The following is a 20432-nucleotide window of genomic DNA, read 5'->3' as shown; positions in this document are numbered from 1 at the left end:
TCAGCATATAAATTTACTGGTTTTGAGTGCACTACACATGCTTTTTATCCCCTAGTTGGGGATAAAAAACAGCTTCTAAAACACAGCTGATCTTCGAAGGGAGCAGCAATGAGAAAAGCAGGCAAAGGGAAGATCGCAGGGGGAAGATCGCTTCACTCGTTAGCACCTCATTAGGGCTGAAAAAAAGCTTCAAAAAAGCTACATTCAGAGCATAAGAAGCACCCAAATTTGCAGCCTCTTTTAGAGTGGGAAGTGTGTCTTATACTTTGTAAAATACAGTATATTGATTCATTCCAGGAGTCAGAGTTGCTTTCCTTTATAGCTGACACAATGACAAATATTTTTACCTTTTGCAAGAACCCATGGTTTCATTATATGTAAATGGTGAATTGTTTGGAAACTGGTTTTTTTTCCTGTTTTTTTGTAGATCCAAATATTTATATGCAGTAATAGTTTGTGTGATTCTTGTCACGTATGCCTTCATACTGACAAAAAATGATATCAAAGCCAACATGATGTGGAAATTTCAAGAGGAAGCATCTCTTTTTAAACTTCTTCCAGAAGAAGAATACAAAACCATATTTCTATTTGATGGAATGTGGTAAGTTTTCTAAGTACAATGCTGCTTCTTTAGGAACATGTAAAATTGCAAGGGGGTGTAACAGAGGTAATTTTAACACATTTCTCTTTGAACCTTTCTATTAAAATATTGATTATAGATGCAAGAACAAGCTAGACAATTAAAGAAGACCAGTGTAAAGACATAACTTTGGGATACGAATGTTAATTATGATTGGTGATCCTAAGTATGCCTACTCTCATAAGTGCTTAGAAATATTTTTAAAAAAAAGTTTGAAAGTGGAAATAAAAATATTTTTCAGTAGAAATAAAGCAACGCAATCTAATTAGGAAGTTTGGCCTGGATGCTGGATGCATGTAGATATGTAAGAGCACATATAACAGTTTTCATTCTGCCAATAGTAGTAAAGTCGTGAAAATCTCAGCTACTTGCCAAAGAAGTAAACTATCATATGATAGTTTAACCAAAAGTGTGGCTAGAGAAGACTACACAAGCTTTTCTGGTGTAAGTTTCACTTAGAACAAGGCATAAAAGGCCATTGGACATTCATCCAATTAGTAGGAAATGGCTGAGCATTTTCTTCAAATTTCTTCAGAAGAAGTAGAAATTCTACCATAATTTATCAAGGTCAGGTCTTCTCCTTAGCAATGACTGCTAGCGAACTCCTAGATAGTTATTTCCTTTACTAAAGCTAATTCTGGTTCATCAAAATGAATGAAACTTTGTGGGGAGGGAGCAAGAAAATTTCTCTTTCAGGTGCTGTGCAAATTTTGCTGACCTTTATTATGCCTTACTTAAATAATGATATATTTAAGGAAGTGATATTACTTTATATGACATTTGTTATCATGTGATAAGTAACTGTTTCCTCTTTGCGGATGACATAAAACTATTTAACACCACCAATAATACTTCTGACCTACAAAACGTCCTTAATTATGTATCAGAATGGTTGAACAATTGGCAACTCCAAATCTCAACCAACAAATGCTCTGTTTTATAAATTTTGGGCCTGGACAACCTAGAACTATACCAACTAAAGTCTGACCTAAGTGTAGTACACAAAATTGTCTGCTATAACGTCCTACCTGTCAATGACTACTTCAGCTTTAACCACAATAATACACGGGAAAACAATAGATACAAATTCAAGGTAAATCGCTCCAAACCCAATTGCAGAAAATATGACTTCAGCAACAGAGTGCAATGCCTGGAATGTATTCGTATTCGTATTCGTATTTTATTATTTGTATGCCGCCCTTCTCCGGGAGGACTCAGGGCGGCGAACAATTCAAGGGGAAGAAAAGGGGGAACATAAAAGACAAAATACAAATAATAAAAGTGGACAACAGTCGCACAATCATACATGTCGAGAGGGGAGGGAACTCATCACCTCCAGGCCTGCCAGCAAAGCCAGGTTTTGACGGCTTTTCGGAAGGCCTGGAGAGAGGTGAGGGTCCGAATCCCTGCGGGGAGTTCATTCCAGAGGGCCGGAGCTGCCACAGAGAAGGCCCTCCCCCTGGTAATAGCCAGGTGGCATTGGCTGGTAGATGGCACCCGGAGGAGGCCAACCCTGTGAGATCTAATGGGTCTGTGGGAGGTAATTGGCAGTAGGCGGTCTCTCAAGTACCCAGAATGCACAACCCGACTCTGTTGTTACATCCTCAAACCCCTGTAACTTTAACTTTAAACTGTCTACTGTGGACCTCCTAAGAGGTCTGTAAGGGGGTGTGCATAAGTGCATCAGGCATGCCTACTATCCCTGTCCTACTGTTCCCACTTATTTATACCCATTTCCTGTGTTCATTTCCATGTTTATGCTTATACCTATTATCTTGTACATGTTTGACAAACCAAATAAATAAATAAATAAAATACTTTGTTGATCAACTTTTATTTATTTTCAAAAAAATACAAAGTTCAAAGATAAACAGAAATAAAAAAATTGAAAACAAAAAAAGAAAAAAGAAAATCAGGGAAGAATAAAAATAAAAGTGCAGAGAAGGAAAAAGAAGGAAAAAGTAAGAGAAATAGAAAAATAAATACTTCACACCATCTTTGGTACAGAAATAAACATGAGAACATTCAAACTCCTACTCTAAAGCTAACTTTTTGATAATCCAATACAATTCCAATCATCCAACCCCCAATCAGCTTTTAATTTCTTTCTAGAAAAAAGACCAAGTAGAAGAAGAAAAAAAAGTAGAAATAGGAAAAAAAAAAAAAAAGAGAACCTTTTGAACAGGTTCTCCAGCTGTGCATGTAGAGAGAAATTTGTCTTTGGTGCATATGCTTTCAATGTACATAAAAAGATACATTTGTGAAGAATCATAAGGTACAACACTTAATTATAGTTAAGGGAACTATCCCTTAAGGAACTATCCCTAGGGAACAAATAAGCAATTAGGAAACAATCAATATCAATATAAATCATAAGGATACAAGCGAAAAAAGTTACAGACCTGCAGTCATAAGTGGGAGGAGATGGCTGATAGGAACGATGAGAAGACTAATAGTAAAACAGCCTTAGTGAATAGTTTGACAGTGGGGAGGGAATTATTGGTTTAGCAGAGTGATGGTGTTGGGGCGGGGGTGAACTGTTCTTGTGCCTAGGTGTCTTGGTATGCAGTAATCTATAGTGTTGTTTTGAGGGTAGGAGTTAAAACAATTTATGTCCAGGATGCAAGGGGTCTATAAATATTTTCACAGCCCTCTTTTTGACTCGTGCAGTGTACAGGTCCTCAATGGAAGGCAGGTTGGCAGTAATCATTTTTTCTGCAGTTCTAATTATCCTCTGAAGTCTGTGTCTGTCTTGTTGGGTTGCATAACTAAACCAGACAGTTATAGATAAATTTTGGGAATCAAACATTTATTTGGATGCAAAGAAATTGATTCTGGTTTGTAGCATAATCAGACTGCAGTTCCTTTGTTTTCCTGATGACCTTGAGAAAATACTAGTATTAAGAAAAATTTCTTTATATAGACTGAACTATTTTTCTTCAATATTGACTCCATAGTTCTTTTTACTGTTAACAGAACATAATTGTTAAATGAATTATATACAGATCTGAGTGTTCTTTTCCCTCTTCCTCTAATGAAGTGCAGATCTGTTTACAAGGGTTTTTTTCTTTCTTTTTTTCTCTGCATATTTGTAAGGATTTATAAAGACTCCAGTCTTTATTTACTAAATAATCATAAATGAATTGAATACAATTTTTAAAATATATTGAATGATCCTGAGACAACTGAGTGAATATTTTAAAAAGTTGCTTTCAACTATTGCAATATTTTACAGCCGAACTGTAAATTTTTATTACCTAGATGATAACTTGCCCTGAACTGCTTTTATTGTCCTGAACTGGAATTATCATTCTACCTTCTTTTGTGGATTATAAATAGTCAGAGGCTCCAATTTTTTTACAACATTTTTAAATTTCTAATACTTTTAAATATTTTGTGGATTTTTGTTTTTGTTATATATTTGTACAATCTTTTTTACACAAACAACCTGACATTTCTTTTTTTACTCTCAGTTGAAATACTCCCCCACCTTTTAAGTTGTTTTACTTTGCAAATTTTATTTATCTGTCATTTTCAATACATGTGTTGATTACAAATTATATAAAGAGGGCAACATCAAGATTAGCTATAGGAGGGATTAAAAAGAAAATTTGAACTCCCTGAATAAAGAAGTAAGAGGTAGCCCAGCTGAGGGGTGACACAGTTGAGAGTACAAATAAATGAGGACAGTAGGACAGGGATGGTAGGCACTCTGTGGCACAAACAAATCAGGAAAGGTTAATCGGTGCCTCTATAGCAAACCTACTATGCCAGGCAAACATTCCACTGCCAAATCCCCACCCAAAAAGAAGGAGATCTCTACTCATAAGCCACATGACTCCTGCATATGCTTCATCTGTAAAGAAGCTTTCGAGGAGAACAAGGGTACCATGAAGTGCTCTCTATGTGACATGTATGCTTGCCATAAGTGCTTGGGGTTAACCAAAAGCATAGCCCAGTTCCTACAATCAGCATCACTTAAAACCTCCCAGTTTGTGTTTCCACTTTTCTGCCCATCATGCAGACCCAGAGAAGACAAATTTATTGCCCTACTTGAAAGGGTCGTTTTTTTCCCTTGGGGGAAAAAAAGATATAACATAGAAAAGAGAAGCTCCAACATCCTGAAATCCTATCCTATCCCAATCCAACAACCACTACCACAGGAAACCACCAACCCTGCAAGTAACATCTCCATCCTCATCAAAGACGCGATTGAATGCAAAAAGAAGCGTCCCAATGCTATCTTATCTGGACTTGAGGACACCAATGAATCCGATGACATCAGAAAGTTCATAACATCATCAGCAACTTTCAGGCATCAACCATCTCTCTTGATGAAATCATCGATGTTTCCTGCAGTGGCCCTGAGTCAGGGGTGGGTTTCAACCGGTTCGCGGCGGTCCCCGGAACCGGTTGGTCGGTGAACCCGGAAGTAACTTCCGGGAACGCTGAAGGGCCCACCCGCTTGCCCACGCTCGTTACCGGTCTTTGAAGGCTTCTGCGCTTCCACGCAGGTGCATGGCACATACAGCGCCTGCGGAATTCTCCGTGAGCAGCTGGAGCATCGCGCAGGCGCTACAACGCATGCGTGAACTGCGCGCGTGCACGAGGGTGCTGCCGGCCCCGTTCCAACCGAACCGGTTGGAACGGGATAAGCAACCCACCACTGCCCTGAGTTCAAGAACAGTGACGGCTCGGTGGCCCCATGCTTCTGCAGAATTGTTTGCAAGATTGAGACCAGCAAACGCAAATTCAACTCCACAATAAACTCACTAGAAATTTTAGGTTTGACAACCTGGAACTATGTCGCCTATGGTCTGACCTAAGCATAGTACACAAAACTATCTGCTACCTGTCAACAACTACTTCAGCTTCAACCTCAATAATACAAGGGGAAACAACGGATACAAACTCAAGGTTAACCACTCCAAACTCAATTGCAGAAAATACTTCAGCAACAGAGAGGTCAACATCTGGAATGCTCTACCTCACTCCATTGTTACATCCTCAAACCCCCACAGCTTCAACGTTAAACTGTCTCCCATTCCTAAGAGGTCCGTAAAGGGGGCATGCATAAGTGCACCAGTGTGTTTACCATCCCTGATCTACTGTCCCCATTTAATTGTACTCATTTCCTTTGTTCATGTCCATCTTTATACTTATGCCTGTTATCTTGTACATGTTTGACAAACTAAATAAATAAAAAAGCAAAATTTTCCAAAATCTTTCTTTTATTAAATTTGTCAATTTTTCTATCTCTGTAGGTTCACCATACATTTTTTCACTGTAGGTATTTCTAAATCATTCTATCTTTGAGCATATTTGTTGTATGTAAAGTCAAGGCAAATATGGACTTTTAAAATAATTGTATTAGATGTATTAGATTTATTGGAGTAAGTATAAAGCAAAATTATCCCCTAAAATCTCTATATGTTGTCATCTCAAAAAGACTTTTTTCAAAAAGAAAATATAATTAAACAAAAATTATTAACCTTTTCTGATTTATTGAATTTTTCTCAAGGAAATTTTAACTTAAAAAGCAAGAGAAAACTTTTAGGACTTATATGTCATTGGTTTTCCTATTCTCAGCTAAATGGAACAATTTTTTGGAAAAGAACAATTTTAAATTAAAATGGTTAAATAAATTTGATGTAGAGTTCTGTAGAATTATTGATTTGAAAAGAGTAAAAATAAATTTGATGTACATATTATTGCTAAGATATATAAACCTCTATTGACAAAGTAAATAGAGCATGAACAAATTTAAAATTATATGATAAAATAGACAAAATTTTGATATAATATAAAAATAGGACCAGTGGAGGAACATGTAGAAAAATGGGTTGAAATTTACACTGAATTATATTCTTAAAGAGCACTTTGATAAAATGAGGTATTGCTGATGGATACCACCAATGAAATTCTCAAAATAGTGTAAAACAATTTCAAATATTTGTTGGGAATGTAATGAAACTGGGAGAATATTTTTCATATTTGGTGGATATATAACAAAGCTAGAAAATATGGGATTCAGGCATGTATTTTGATGAAAATTAAATAAGTGAATGAAAGCATAAACTTTTCCTTTGGGCTTAATGGATACACAAATGGAAAAATCATATGAAATTATTTTATATAGAAAGGTAACATTACTAATCTCTGTGATTTTTCAGTTTATTTTAATCCAAAAAGATTTACGGTAATCTTGATTGTTATTCTCCTGGAATTTTCTAAATACATAGATGGGGGTTAATGTAAAGAAGTTTCAGTTTGGTTTTATTGGTTATGACGCAGTTGGTCATGATAGCTCAGCAAACAAAGAAATTGGGTTTATAACATTTTTTAATGTTATAAATTTAATGTTTGCTAAAGGTTTATGAAGCAGTAAATGACTTTTTCTCACTGAATGCTTCTTTTAATCTCAAGGCTGTTTACTGAAGATACATTTCTATATAAGTTTTCCATATATGTTCCATTGAGTATATGGACAAATACTGTTTCCCACACATAGAATCTCTTTTAGTTGCATTGGGTTACAACTAGATATGCATTCATATGTTTCTGAAAACCAGAGACTAAGTAAAGACCTAGATAAGGGCAGTGGTGGGCTTCTGCCTGGTCAGACCGGTTCAATTGAACCAGTAGTTGTGATCAGTCGCCCCTGCACTATCCTTTCCATATATAACTAACTTTCTAGCTCGTCTCCCCCCTCCCTCGCTGACAAACACTGCCCAGCTGAGTTCCATGTAGCGCCTGCTATACTCACTGGAGCTGCCTGAGTAGATTAGCTGCATGTTTGAAACTGCGTTTCAGCCCTAAAGAGGTGCGTGCACGCTCACAACCAGTGAATCGGTTGTTAAGTGAAGCACACCTCTGGATAATAGCATTTGCCAGGAGAAAGTTATCAAAAACTGATGTTGTAATTGAAGTTCTGCTTCCTTTAACTTATATGTCACATAAATATTAGTACAGCTTTGACATATTATATAATGAAGATTATATTATTGTTTTTCAGGGCTGTATTACTGAGAGATGAAACTAATATATAAGTGCATTGAAGTATAAAGATTTCTATATCTAACAACTGTCTAGAGAGGAAAAAAATAAAAAGCCGTATACTAATATCTAGAATACTATATTACATGCAATCCACACAGGTGTGGTTTAGGATGTCCATATGACATCATTATATGGTAGATATATATATTGACCTATAATCCAAATAAACATAATATGAACACTAGTGTAAAAACTTCTGACAGTGGGAAGAAGGAGAAATTAACACAGATTAACTTGTCTGAGTCTAAAAGAAAAAAATGTGGATGAAAAGTGAAAAAAAAGTTTGTCAAAGAAAAGTGTAGATTGAATGAAAAATGATTCACACAAAAAATGGATTTTGAGTCTTGTTCTAATGTAAACAATCCTGTAGAAATATTCATATTCTGATAGGATTAATGGAGACTAATTCTGCACACTGCAAGAAGTTCAATCATTAGAAAGTCATTTTCTTGGTCTTCCACAATTTAACAATAACTCTATCAGCATAACACTATAATCACTATCAACCTTCGTCAGATTACAAATTACATTTAAAACATCTCTATTTAATTTAATCAGTTTAAATAAATAAACAAATAATTAAAATCAGTACTATGTCTCAATAAAAATCACCTTCTGCAACAAAGAGGATTTTCTCTTGTTTCGTAAAGAATAAAAACTAGTCAAACCCAATTTTTTAATTAATGAAGCAACAAACAACAAGAAAAAAATCTCCATAATTTTTTATTGTATTTTGAAAAAACAATCATTAAAATAAACTGAACATAAAGGGGGGAAAATGAAGGCAGGAATCCACATAATATTAATATAATATTAATTCAATTAAATACATCATATGGGAAAGTAATTTCTAGACTATATAGAAAAATAGCTCCATTCACTTATTTGTAGTAGTAAACCACCTAATGGCTTAGAATATAAACATATTTCAAAACTTGATAGCAAAACCCTGAATTATTTGTTCGTAACATAGAAAATGAGTTTACTACTATCTACGTAAATATTATTTTCTTTGCTCAGACCACAAATAAATCCCATGTTTTAATAATATAAGTCAACATAATCTATGTGGATGTTTGCAGGATATAGTTATCTTAATAGAACCCTCTACCTAACCTGTCTGGTAGATAAATTCAAAAAACGATTTGAATCACAAATAACCAACAACCTTTGGACCATTTTTTTACTGACACCTATTCCTTATGGATCTTTGGAGAAGTGTTTTTATGAGTGCAATGTTATTCGGGTTTTTTTATTATTATTATAGGTACTTTAGTATAGGCACTTAATTTATTGATTTATATAATATCATCCAACTTATCCCAGCTTGCTCAACCTGCAGTCTAGATGTTAAACATTAACAGGCATCTTTAAAAGCCCGCTTCTCCATTATCTTGGCACTCTATTCCCTAATCATACTAAGAACATTTGAAATGGAGAGCAATATTACATAATTACACAATAATTCGAACATTCATTATTTTTCTATTCCCTCAATCTCACTTTTAAGTAACTTTATTTTTGCAATTAATATCCTGGAGTATTGAGTTTGATTCTCAGGACTTGCACCTCTATCTCTCTACCGGCCCCAGTCGTGCAAAATGCACTCTGCCCCGAGAAAGCGGAAGCCTCTGCCGAGAGTCGCGCAGTGTTCCTAGTGTTTTCTATGCCCTTCCCACGACTGGCTGCTTTTTGTGATTCCGTGTCCTTTGTGGGCAGCTCAGCGCCAGCCGCAGTCCCCTTCACGTCGGCTCGGAAAGGAAGGGAACGGGAAGGAGTAGCCGCCGTCGGATGCAGGGAGGGAAGAGGTCCGGCTCCCCTGCGCAGCAGGGCGGGCTCCCGATGTTTTGTTTTCTGAAATGGCTCTATGAGTGTTTAAGGTTGCAGACCCCTGATATAGACAAAAAGTTTAGCTTGAAGATTTTATGTAACAGGGGTTTACCCAAGGAAACCATGGAAGCTGGAGAGGAGGGAGAGGTGATAGAAATATTTCAATAATTCAATGTGAACAAAATCACTTTAGATATCATTAGGTAATTTTAGGGAAAGCATTAAATGAATCTTTGGTAAATGTTTTAGACTATTTTTTTCCCTCTATTCCCCAAGGTTAGGTCCAAAGAATCACTGTGAGTGTTCCCAAACTGATAAAATGGAGGTCTTTCAAATGGAAAACTATATAGATAAAGATAAAATTGAATCGGTAAGGCAAAGACGTGAGAAGGAATTCAAACATCATCAGAGCAGGTAACCATAAAGTGTTGTAAATGAGACTCATATAATGGATCAGGCATTCATGGATCAGAATTTTCTTGATGAATTTTCTTCCTAACATACAAAGGGTTTGTACAAGTTAATGATTGGGACGCAGAATATATAGCTATATTTCTGAAGATAGCAAGCCCATTGGATCTGTGTTTTCATCTGAAACAATCTGACCTGTGTAGCCATAACTTTGATTTGCAGTGTTTCCAGAATAACTGTACATATATTGCACTACAAAAAATAGGAAAGTTTTAAATATTTTTTAAAATAAAAAATTATATTTTTTAAAAAATTAATTAAAAAAAAATATTTTTAATGATACTCGAATGTTATCTCAGCATTTGTAATTAAATTTAACAATGCTTTCATACTGAATCTTTAAAAAAGATTCTGGCCTAAATATCTTTGGCATTTTGATTGTCAATTAAATAATACAAGTATGCATGTTGAACTGGTCTGTTGTATGTGCATGCTTTGTATGTTAGGAGGACAGAATCTGGTGTTAGGAAAACCTGATCCACAAATTGTGGAATTTTGGACCAACCACTACCTCTCAGTCTAACCTAGATCAAGACAAAATCCAAAACATCTAAAACATTTAAAACACCTGGCTTTTCATAAAACAATAATAGATACGAGTTCTAGTACAACTTCTTTTCTTTTTATTTACTTTATCTTAGGCATCCATCCAAGAAAAAAGATATCCTTATTGCTCCACCAAATATTCCATTGAGTTATCCCATTCAAGGGGCTGAGGTGATGCCCTTGCACACCATTGTTCTTCCAGGTAGGTCAAGAGCAAGATCTAAAGGAGAAACTTCAACCCTGGTCTAAGTTTACTGCCCAAAGGTTTTCACTGGCTGAAAGGCAAACATTTCTACTTTGCTGGCTGGGCTTACTTTTCCCTCCAGAGATAAAGGACTTTAAAAGATTGGATGATCTGTATTTACCATCTACCATTTGACTTTATAAGAAAGTAGATATGGTGGTGTGTAAAAATGAGACTGAATAATTAACTGAAAACTAGAAAATGTGATCTTCTGTGACTGAAATCTCAAAGGCTGCATTGACCTCCCAATCTCTAGCTTGCAGTTTATATTTCTCAGCAGAAATGCATCCTGTAAAACATGGGCCCTTGGTTGTTTCATAGTTGTTTGATTGTGATCATAAGTTGCGCCAGGATTTGCTTCCCAATGCAGCAATCTTAAAAGTAGGTAGCAATCAGGACAATCTGGAATGCATTATGGTGTAACTTACCAGCTCTTTCCACTGATGGGACTCCCAAAAGTTCCAGTGGTGAAAAGATTCTTATTTCCAACGGTATCAAACTGTACTAAACTTTTAAAAAGCAAAACACATTAGTTGGCTCTCTATTTATCATTCACTGAATAAAAGGGTTTATTTATTTATTTTTCTTTTTTTAAGGGCTAGGTTTCCATGGAACAAGTAGAGAAAATCTAAAGGTAATGTGGCTTTCTCAGGTTTTGGAACATGCAGTATCATTCTAGACTTCCAGAAAAGAGAAGTAGGGAGCGTTTTGCTGGGTGTGTGCATGTGAGTTAGTGTTGCCATGTAGCTAGTGATTGGTTAAGTCCCTGGAGTTTTCTTGGCAAGATTTTAGAAATTTGCCATTTCCTTCTTCCTGGGGCTGAAAGAGAGAGAGACTGCTGAAGATCACCAACTGTCTTTGTGCCTAAGATACTTCCTGTCATATTTGAAAACACATCTAACTTTAAATGCATTTTATCTTCTTCATTTCAATGGTACTTCCTCAGTAGAACATCCCAGATATGTACCAAAGGTTTTGCTGGGCCCTCTGATAGGACTGTTTTTTACTTGATGCAAACTGGTTGTCTAATGGCCCAGAGCAGCTGGTTTGATCGTTCCTCCATGGCAGCTAATGAGTAAGAAATATTTTGAGAATGATAGTATGTTTGTAAAATAAAGAGCTTTGAAAAAGTACATCACTTCTATTCCTCCCAGCTAAGGTTAGTTATAAAAACCACCTTCCAACACCTAAGCATCCAGTAGATAGGGGTGTCAAACTTCCAGTCCTCATGCCAGATGTGTCACACACTGGCCATGCCCACCCCTGGTTTAGCGAAGGGGGAGGAAGTTGCGATTAGTCATGTGACTACTTGTTGTCGTGTGTTTGACACCCCTGCAATAGATGTAGATTTCAATTCTTAGAATTCCCCAGCTAGCACAGCAATTGCTGAGGATTGTTAGAGTTCATCTAAACAGCTGGAGGGCTCAGGGTAGAAAAAGCTGGTGCAAGTGCTCTCCTTTTGTAAAAAAAAAAAAAAAGATTTCCAGGGGCAGGAAAAGACAGCTATGTCTCTGGAAGCATAGATGCACAAGGACCAGGTCCCTTTGTGAGGTTTGTGAAACAATGGCCAATGTCAGGCTCCCCTATTAGGACTGGGCAGTAAATCATAGATATCTGAACCCTTAATGGTTTCACTCAATATCGTGACTAGACTCAGCATAAAACTTGTAAATACTAGCTATAGCTAGTAAAAATAGAAAATAATTTTCATTGCAGACAAGAATGCAGTCACACAAAACAAAGGTCCACTGAGAGGATGCAAATTACTTGTAATACAGATACTGTCATTCTCTGTTAACTTCAGTAATGAGGTCTGGAACATCTATCATTAAGTGATGTGATTGTTACAAATGATACAAATGTGATTATGACACCTGGTGGTAGCAGTTCTGGCAATTCCTGGTTACTATCATTAAGCAAGTACCACATGGGTTTTTAAACAAAGACTTCATGTTAAGCAGAGAACTTCCAACTTCCTGCTGGCTTCCCCATTGACTTTGCTAGTGTCATAAATATCCCTGGAGAGGTCCACTGTAACTTTGAATGGTAACTAATGGACTACCTGAGAGGTATTTCTGAAATTAATTATCACTTGAAAAAAGGGTTTGTGTATAAACACATTCTTATGATGTCCAAGTCTTGACCCACAAAAGAAATATTTCTACAAGCATTTATGTTTAGATGTGAAATGTTTAATAAGTATTCCACCCATCTAATTCACACAAAGCAACATTCTAACCAAATCATTTTCGTAAGCCTTTGCAGACATTGTAGGAGGGAAGCTATGGTGGCAATAAATCAGTGGGAATCTGTAGCTTTTTCCCCAACTTACAAATTTTATTGAAAAGTATAAGCATTTGTGAGTGGCCACTCAGTTTATCTGATGCACTCTATGCATCCGATCAGCTTAAGAAAGCTTATAATAAATTTTGTTAGTCAGAAAAAGCACTGTCAAACTCCTGATTTAAAGTCCTATATATATATCCCACCCTCATAAAAATAATAACTAAAGGAAATTAGCTGTCATGGATAACTTTTCATTTTCTCATGGTCCTGGTTTAAGGCTCACAAATATTGACAAATGCTTTGGTTTGATGTGATGTAACTGGAAAATGAAAATTTCTGATTTTTTTTCTTTAAAAAAATTATTACAGGTAGTTCTACAAGCATCCTTTGGTAATCTGAATACCCTTGCTGATGTTCCTGAAGAAGTGGTCCAAGGACGTGGGACAAAATTACTAACCATTACTACTTCCTATGTGAAGCTTTTGAATCACATCCTCGAACATGTTACATATACTAGTACAAAATATCTACTAGATGCAGTGGATATGAGTAAGTTTGCATGTGTCCTACTAGACAAGCCCTTCATTGGGAGTTCACCTTGACTTGACTTGACTTGCTCTAGACTTGAAGAAGGAACATCATCTTTTAGTTAACAGTGACCTTTTGTCTCTTCAAAATTTGTTCTCCCTTGAAAAAAAAAATTACAAAGCCACATTATTTTGAAATTTTCAAAAAATGATTGTTTGACCTTCCCAATTTGAAGCTTTGAGAGAAAAAACTATTTTAAAAACTGAGAAGGCAAACAGCATTCTTTTTCAGAAAGGACATTTGCAACCGAGGAGTACACCATGAGGCTGTATTGCACTGAAATCAGGACAATGTTGATTGCTTTTGATTAAACCCATGTTCTAATTTGATTATGCCCATGCTTTAATTTCAAAAGGTTCCGGGTTCTGTTCCAGGCATTTCTTAAATGAACTGATATAAGTCTATTTTTAGTCAGAATGGATGTTCCTCTGGTTTTATTTAAAAGTACATACAATTGCAGAGTCACACATCTGTACATATACTCCATTCAGATTTATAGACTTACTCATTGTTTGGCATCTAGGTAAGGGTTGGGCAAGTCCCTACCAAATGCAAATAACTATTTTTCGTTTGAGCAGCCCTTTTTATTCAAAGACATCATTTCCTCTTTTATATGTTTATTCTCATATTTCTGATCCGGTTTTGACTATTTTGAGACCTATGATATAAATGTGTTAACTTAAGGGCAAGATGAATGCCTACAATAAATAAAACGTTTAAGTCACATAAAGGAGATTGAATAATCTACTCTACAATTGAGTGGAAAGCACAAAGAATAAAAGTAGAAAATTGGTCTAAATTGCTTGGGTGAAATATAAAGTACTGCCCTCTATTGCATCTTTAATTGTTTATTGGAGAGCTTTCATCATGTATCCTTCCTCTAATGAAATCTAATTAAAGCAGGAGGTATCACTGATCATTCTCTATATCATCCACAAGGAATTGGACAGTATGGCTTGTGCCATTTCTGTTTTTTAAGCACCAAAGGAAGCCTATTTTGTTTGTTTGTATGTGTGTACGTGCATATGAGTGAGAAAGATTAATGATGCATTTCTTTTATTGGTTATGGTGAAAAAGAATATAAAGTTAGACAGGGAGTTTTGTTGCTTCAGATATTGAATAACTCCTATCAACTCTGATGACGACTGTCAATATTGGAAGTTAAGGGAGTGGTTCTCCTTCTCAGTTTTAACATATGGTGTGCGAGCGAGAGATGACAAATATTGCCAAGCATAGCCATAAAATTGATAACCAGCTACCTTTCTTTTGTTTCCTAGTGAATTTTACAGAAGGAACTTACCTTGTTAAATTTCCTGTTACCATTCGACAACTGCACCTTCCTAAGCTATTTGACCCAGGGCCAGGTGAGTTACATACATGCAACTAGCAAACCTTACGGACCATCTTTCCTCCAGAGTTTCTGCCCGTCCAACTAGATCAAATAAGATGGGCATGCTGCAGATCTCATCAGCCAAAGAATGTCAGCTGACAGGGACTAGAAGACAAGCTTTTTCTGCAGCAGCCCTCTGCTCTCTTCCCTTATGAGATGAGAATGACCCTGACATTCTTATCTTTCCATAAAAGTTTAAAAACCTGGCTATGTTCCCAAGTCTAGGGCACTACATGCACCAAGGGCTCCGCCTCCTGGCTACACGGTTAACAGGCCAAATGTCTTTGTATGTACTCTAATTAGACGTTTTAATGTTTTTAAAATTATTTTAATGGTTTTTACTGTTTTTATTGTTTTATAATGTAATATAAAAAGCTGCCCAGAGACATTTGCTGAGATTGGCAATAAAATAAAATAATAAATCAAATAAATGGATTGATTTAATTAAAGAGCTTGTGGTGGTACAGTGGTTAGAATGCAGAACTGCAGGCTATTTTCGCTGACTGCCTGCAATTTGGCAGTTCGAATCTCACCAGGCTCAAGGTTGATTCAGCCTTCCATCCTTCCGAGGTCGGTAAAATGAGGACCCAGATTTTTTGGGGCAATATGCCGACTCTCTAAACCACTTAGAGAGGGCTGTAAAAGCACTGTGAAGGGGCATAAAAGTCTAAGTTCTATTGCTAAATAAATAACTAGATTCATAATTTGCTTTCTTGTGAAAATCTTAATCAAGCAGATAAAATAAATAAATAATAGATGAACTTTTATCTCCATTTATTGCAGGATATAAAAATAAGGATATATTTTACTCACAAATTATGGCTTTTAATTCCTAACTCTATAACAGATCTCATTTCTTATCCCTTTGTACCTCACAGTTTATTTCTCTACCATATGCCTTATCCTTTATCGCTCTGGTTTTATTCTTGTATACTTTTACATTTTACTCCTTTGCTCTTTTTTTTGCCGCAGAGAGCTTTTGATGTCCATGCTTGCTGGCAATTTATGAACTTTAGTCATCCTTGGTCACTTTTTAGCTGTAGAAAGACCATAGTTCTGGCTGCTGGCCTCATTCCCAAACCCATCTAGCTATTCCTGTTTCTACTGATATGGCTGATGGGACTATGTTTTCCAATCGGGAACTATTGGGTCTCTATTTCTTTCAGCGCCCCCCCCCAAAAAAAAAGTTGAAAGAGGAGAAGTGATGCACTGGTCAAATTAGGTTATCCTTCCATAGTCTTTTTGTGCAAGTTGGGGATTTCTCACTTGATAGCAGCTAACAGTTTAGAAAAATAAAACAAGCTGTATATACTGGTCAATATTAAGCCAAGGTTTTTGGTTCAAAAGAGGAATTCTAGCTTTACAAAAAAAAGTCTTGAATTGTGTCATGAAGCTATCCATAGACTTGGCTAGATGTCTCCTCTTTTACTTTCTCTACTTTGTGTCTCAGATAACAGCCTTAGAAACATGGTAACCATCACAATAAAATCATTTTTACGCTACCACAAGCTGCGGATCCTCCTGAAAAGCATAAAACAATACTATCCGGATATAACAATAATTGTGGCAGATGACAGTGAACACCCAGAGAAGATTGAAGAAGCAAATGTTCAGCATTTCATTATGCCTTTTGGAAAGGTACCACATGTCTATGTGGGGCTTCTTCTTTTAGGACTTCCATAAAGGGTTTTTACATACGATAACAACTGGGTCTTCTTGTAATTAAGTTGCAGAAAGAATCTTGATGGCCCATTGTACAAGCTTAACTTTATTCCCATCGATTATAAATTAAATAAATAGTATTTAGTCAACTAAACAAAGCAAGGCAAAAGTTCAAGAGACGGAAGCAGAAACTGAATTTAATAAATTGGGAAGTTAATCTATTGCTTCCTTATTATTAGGTATCTCCTAATTTTGTTTCATACTTTTAACTTTTTTCTTTTGTTTTCTCTTATATTTTCAACTGACTTTCCATTATCCAGAGCTTCTCAGCATTTGAATTAATTCCTAATCTACACATTCTCACCCTCTTTTTTGGATTTTTAATCAGGGCTGGTTTGCAGGGAGGAACCTTGCAATCTCACAGGTCACAACCAAATATTATCTTTGGTTAGATGACGACTACATCTTCACTGAAAAAACGAAGATTGAGAAACTTGTGGATGTATTGGAGAACAGCAACTTGGATGTGGTAGGACATTTGTCACTTGCTCCTCTTCTCTTATAGTTCAGTCTGTTGGTGTAATACAGGGAGATTTTCATACTTTGTCTATTCCAGAGAATGCTAAGATGCGGTAGACAAGATTAAAGAATTTTTCAATTTCACTGAAATGCCCCCTGCTGAACTTGCAAGGGTCCCTAGAGTTTGCCTAGAAAAGCACTTCTATTCTTTGCATCTTTAAAAATGTATACACCAACAAGCAATGGGAACAAGACTGAATAGTATAAAACATTTTTTTTTGTTTACAGGTTGGAGGCAGTGTAGAAGGAAATGAATATAAATTTAAGATGTTCTATGAGGAAGGAGAAGATAGCAGCTGTTTGCACATCAGAAGTGGCTTCTACCATCGCTTGGAAGGCTTTCCCAACTGTGTAGTGACTAGTTGTGTTGTCAATTTCTTCCTGGCTCATACAGAGGAAAGCAGGCATGTTGGATTTGATCCTAAGCTACAGAAGGTGGCTCATTTAGGTAAGCACCTAAATTCTTCTCCTCCCTTTAATTATGTTTGGGGCTAAAATCCTTTTCAGAAGCAGATAAATCATACTGCATTCTGGGTTTGTTTGCATACCTTGCTCACAGAAAGTTCAAACTACAATATTTCAGGGCTACACACCCTTCAAAACTGATTGAGGAGGAATACTTCAGAGTTCACACAAGCATAAAATCTTTCAGCTGTTCATTAAGGTAGCTTATTTGTTCCAGGCTTCTCCTCCTGAGAAAGAGATGCCGCTGATTTAGAGAATTTCATTAATTTTAATGAATTGACTTTTTATAATGTAATGGCTTTTTAAAATCACAGAAAGGTGATTGGTTCATGTGAGATTCATTCATAGCATTATTTCCAAATAATTTCCTAAGTCTGTACCATCCTCCAAATTTCATTCCTGTATTATTCAAGTCAGGAAGAAAACACTAATTTAGCTTTTATATCTTTTAAATTATAATCTTGTTTTGAAAATACTTGTGAGTAGGCTAATTGATGTTTAAAAATTATTGATAAATATTATCAGAAGAAATGCTAAATTTTTATGATATATGTTACCTAGAATCACTTGTTGAGATGAGTTGCTATTGAAATCAACTAGAGATGGAGGGAGAGGGGGAGGGAGGGAGGGAGAGAGAGAGATGCAAATATTTACTACTTGTGCTCAGGATTTTTCAAATTTTATTCTGAATTTTTGACTTTTTTTTGTTATGAGCAGATTCTGATCCTCCACAATTCTATAAAATGACTTTCTGATGAAAAGTAAAGTTTATGGTATCAATAGTTCATTAATCCTTGTCTTTACTTTTAAAACAACTGTGTGGTCAGGCTGCCACACAGAATTTACACGGAGATCATGGTAGCCCTGCTCTTATACTACTGAGAAGGCATTTCTGTAGCACAATCAATTCTGGAGTAGTGGACAATCTATTCCTTGTAGTGGACAATCCCTGTGCAATTGTGTTGGAAATAAGTATTCATGAAAAAATAGCTTTCCCCTTTCTAGCATTTGAGTTTATCCCATAAGTCTTCTGGGTGGATTCCACTGTCTTCTAAATACCTCCCCTGTGTAAGGAAGATAAGTATAAATACAATTCTTGCATGCCCTTTTTTTCTTAAATGCTTTATATAATTAACATATGGGTGCCCCTCTCTGTTTCTCTTTCCAGAATATTTCGTGGATGGGCTTGGAATCTTGAGGGTTGGCTCCTGCAATGATGTTATCATTGGTCACCAGCCACGCCACAGGCCCACCAACACACAAGAAGCCAATTCTGAAAAGTTGTATGCTAAATTTCGGAATGCCTTTGCTAGTGAAATTAACTTTAAAATGCCCTTACATTACTTTAAAAACAGAATGAAATGCTATACAAAGAAGTGATTGATTTTTCCAAGTCTGAATAGTTTTGGAATGAATTCAGCAACTTTTAATTATTTTGTTTTAGGAATTGTACTTTTTTCTCTTGACAACTCAATGTTTTACAGATTTCATCAAAAAATGATGGTTTTTAATGTACTTTGTGAATCTTCTCTATTATGGAAGTTCTAATAGAAGAGTTCTCCTTCCTTCCAGATCTTTATATATAACAATAAATTCTTGTGACAACCTTATAGCCTGTACCCATTATTTCTGTTCAATCCCATTCTCTTTAAATAATTTTTTTAACTATTTACTTTTTAAATAATTCTTCAAATTATGCCTCCAAATCTGCAGGTGTCCCATTTGTACAGGGAGAATTAAAATGGCCTTTGTCCTTTTAAGATGAACACATCACTATCTAGGAATTTCTTAGGCCTCTACTGTTTACTTGTGAATACTCACTGTATTCACAGTGACTCTAATTGGAGATGTATATTCCATCCTTAAACTTTGTCCAATGTTGCTTGCAATTTCTAGCTAGGAGGCTATTAGAGATGCCTTGTACAATGTATTAAATGTCTTTTTGGAAATGGCAAAGGCTAATTTCTAATCTTCGATGACCAAATAAAAGAGAAAGTTTTTTGTTCCATTTCAAAGTGATTTTACAGTGGATTATGGAGTTGAAACTGTCTTACTCAATCTTAACGGCTAATCTTTTGGGGAGGAAATGGAAGGCCAACCTCTTGCTTGACAAACCAGGCTTCTTACTCCTGATATTAACTATATATATTAACTATTTTATTTCTAATATTTTGGGCATTAAGGATTCAGCAATATTTAACAGTTTACAATGCAGTTTTTAAAAAATGACAAAAATATTACTAATCTGGTGCAGTGATTAAAACATTGAATTAGGATATAAGATGGAATCCAGAGCTGAGTTGAGGGGAGGAGTCAAGAGGTTAGCCATCTTGAGTTGTTGATGAGAAGGAAGTGGCTGAAAGATCTTCCTAAAAACTTTGGTGTAGTTAATTCTTGACTTACATAACTGAAGCTGAGATTTCTATTTCTATTGCTAAGTAAGACAATTGCTGAGTTTTGCCCCATTTTAGGTGTAAGTCAAAGCACTGTAAACTGATATTACCTGGCTATTACTGAAACAACAAACCATGGTTAGAAGTGATCATCTCATGCAAATTCCGTCTTGGAAATTGAGAAGAAAGGGGGACTGAGTTTGTTGCCAGTGTGTGTGTAATATGAAGCTCAGCACTTGATTTAAGTTCCATCTGGTTTGCTGCTCTTGTACCTGTACA

At 35.9% G+C, this 20432-nt stretch overlaps 1 protein-coding gene across 1 annotated transcript; it reads left to right on the top strand.

Annotated features, from left to right (window-relative positions):
• Window positions 1-551: 551 nt before the first annotated feature.
• On the top strand, window positions 552-19140 carry B4GALNT2 (beta-1,4-N-acetyl-galactosaminyltransferase 2). The gene is made up of 10 exons (XM_032235939.1): window positions 552-601; window positions 9806-9943; window positions 10642-10748; window positions 11387-11424; window positions 13445-13625; window positions 14942-15028; window positions 16505-16692; window positions 17105-17245; window positions 17524-17743; window positions 18929-19140. The coding sequence occupies exons 1-10, from the start codon at window positions 597-599 to the stop codon at window positions 19138-19140; spliced, it is 1317 nt and encodes a 438-aa protein (XP_032091830.1). The 5' UTR covers window positions 552-596.
• Window positions 19141-20432: the final 1292 nt, after the last annotated feature.

The sequence above is a fragment of the Thamnophis elegans genome, chromosome Z, assembly GCF_009769535.1.
Source record: "Thamnophis elegans isolate rThaEle1 chromosome Z, rThaEle1.pri, whole genome shotgun sequence".
Classification (NCBI taxonomy): Eukaryota; Metazoa; Chordata; class Lepidosauria; order Squamata; family Colubridae; genus Thamnophis; species Thamnophis elegans.
Note: the sequence above shows the minus strand (reverse complement) of the source record. Positions and strands in the feature narration are given on the sequence as shown.

Bases quoted from the DNA above. Each gene is read 5' to 3' on its own strand.
- B4GALNT2 (XM_032235939.1), top strand. The intron at 9,944-10,641 runs GTAACCATAAAG...ACTTTATCTTAG, and splicing joins TTCAAACATCATCAGAGCAG to GCATCCATCCAAGAAAAAAG. The intron at 16,693-17,104 runs GTACCACATGTC...ATTTTTAATCAG, and splicing joins TCATTATGCCTTTTGGAAAG to GGCTGGTTTGCAGGGAGGAA.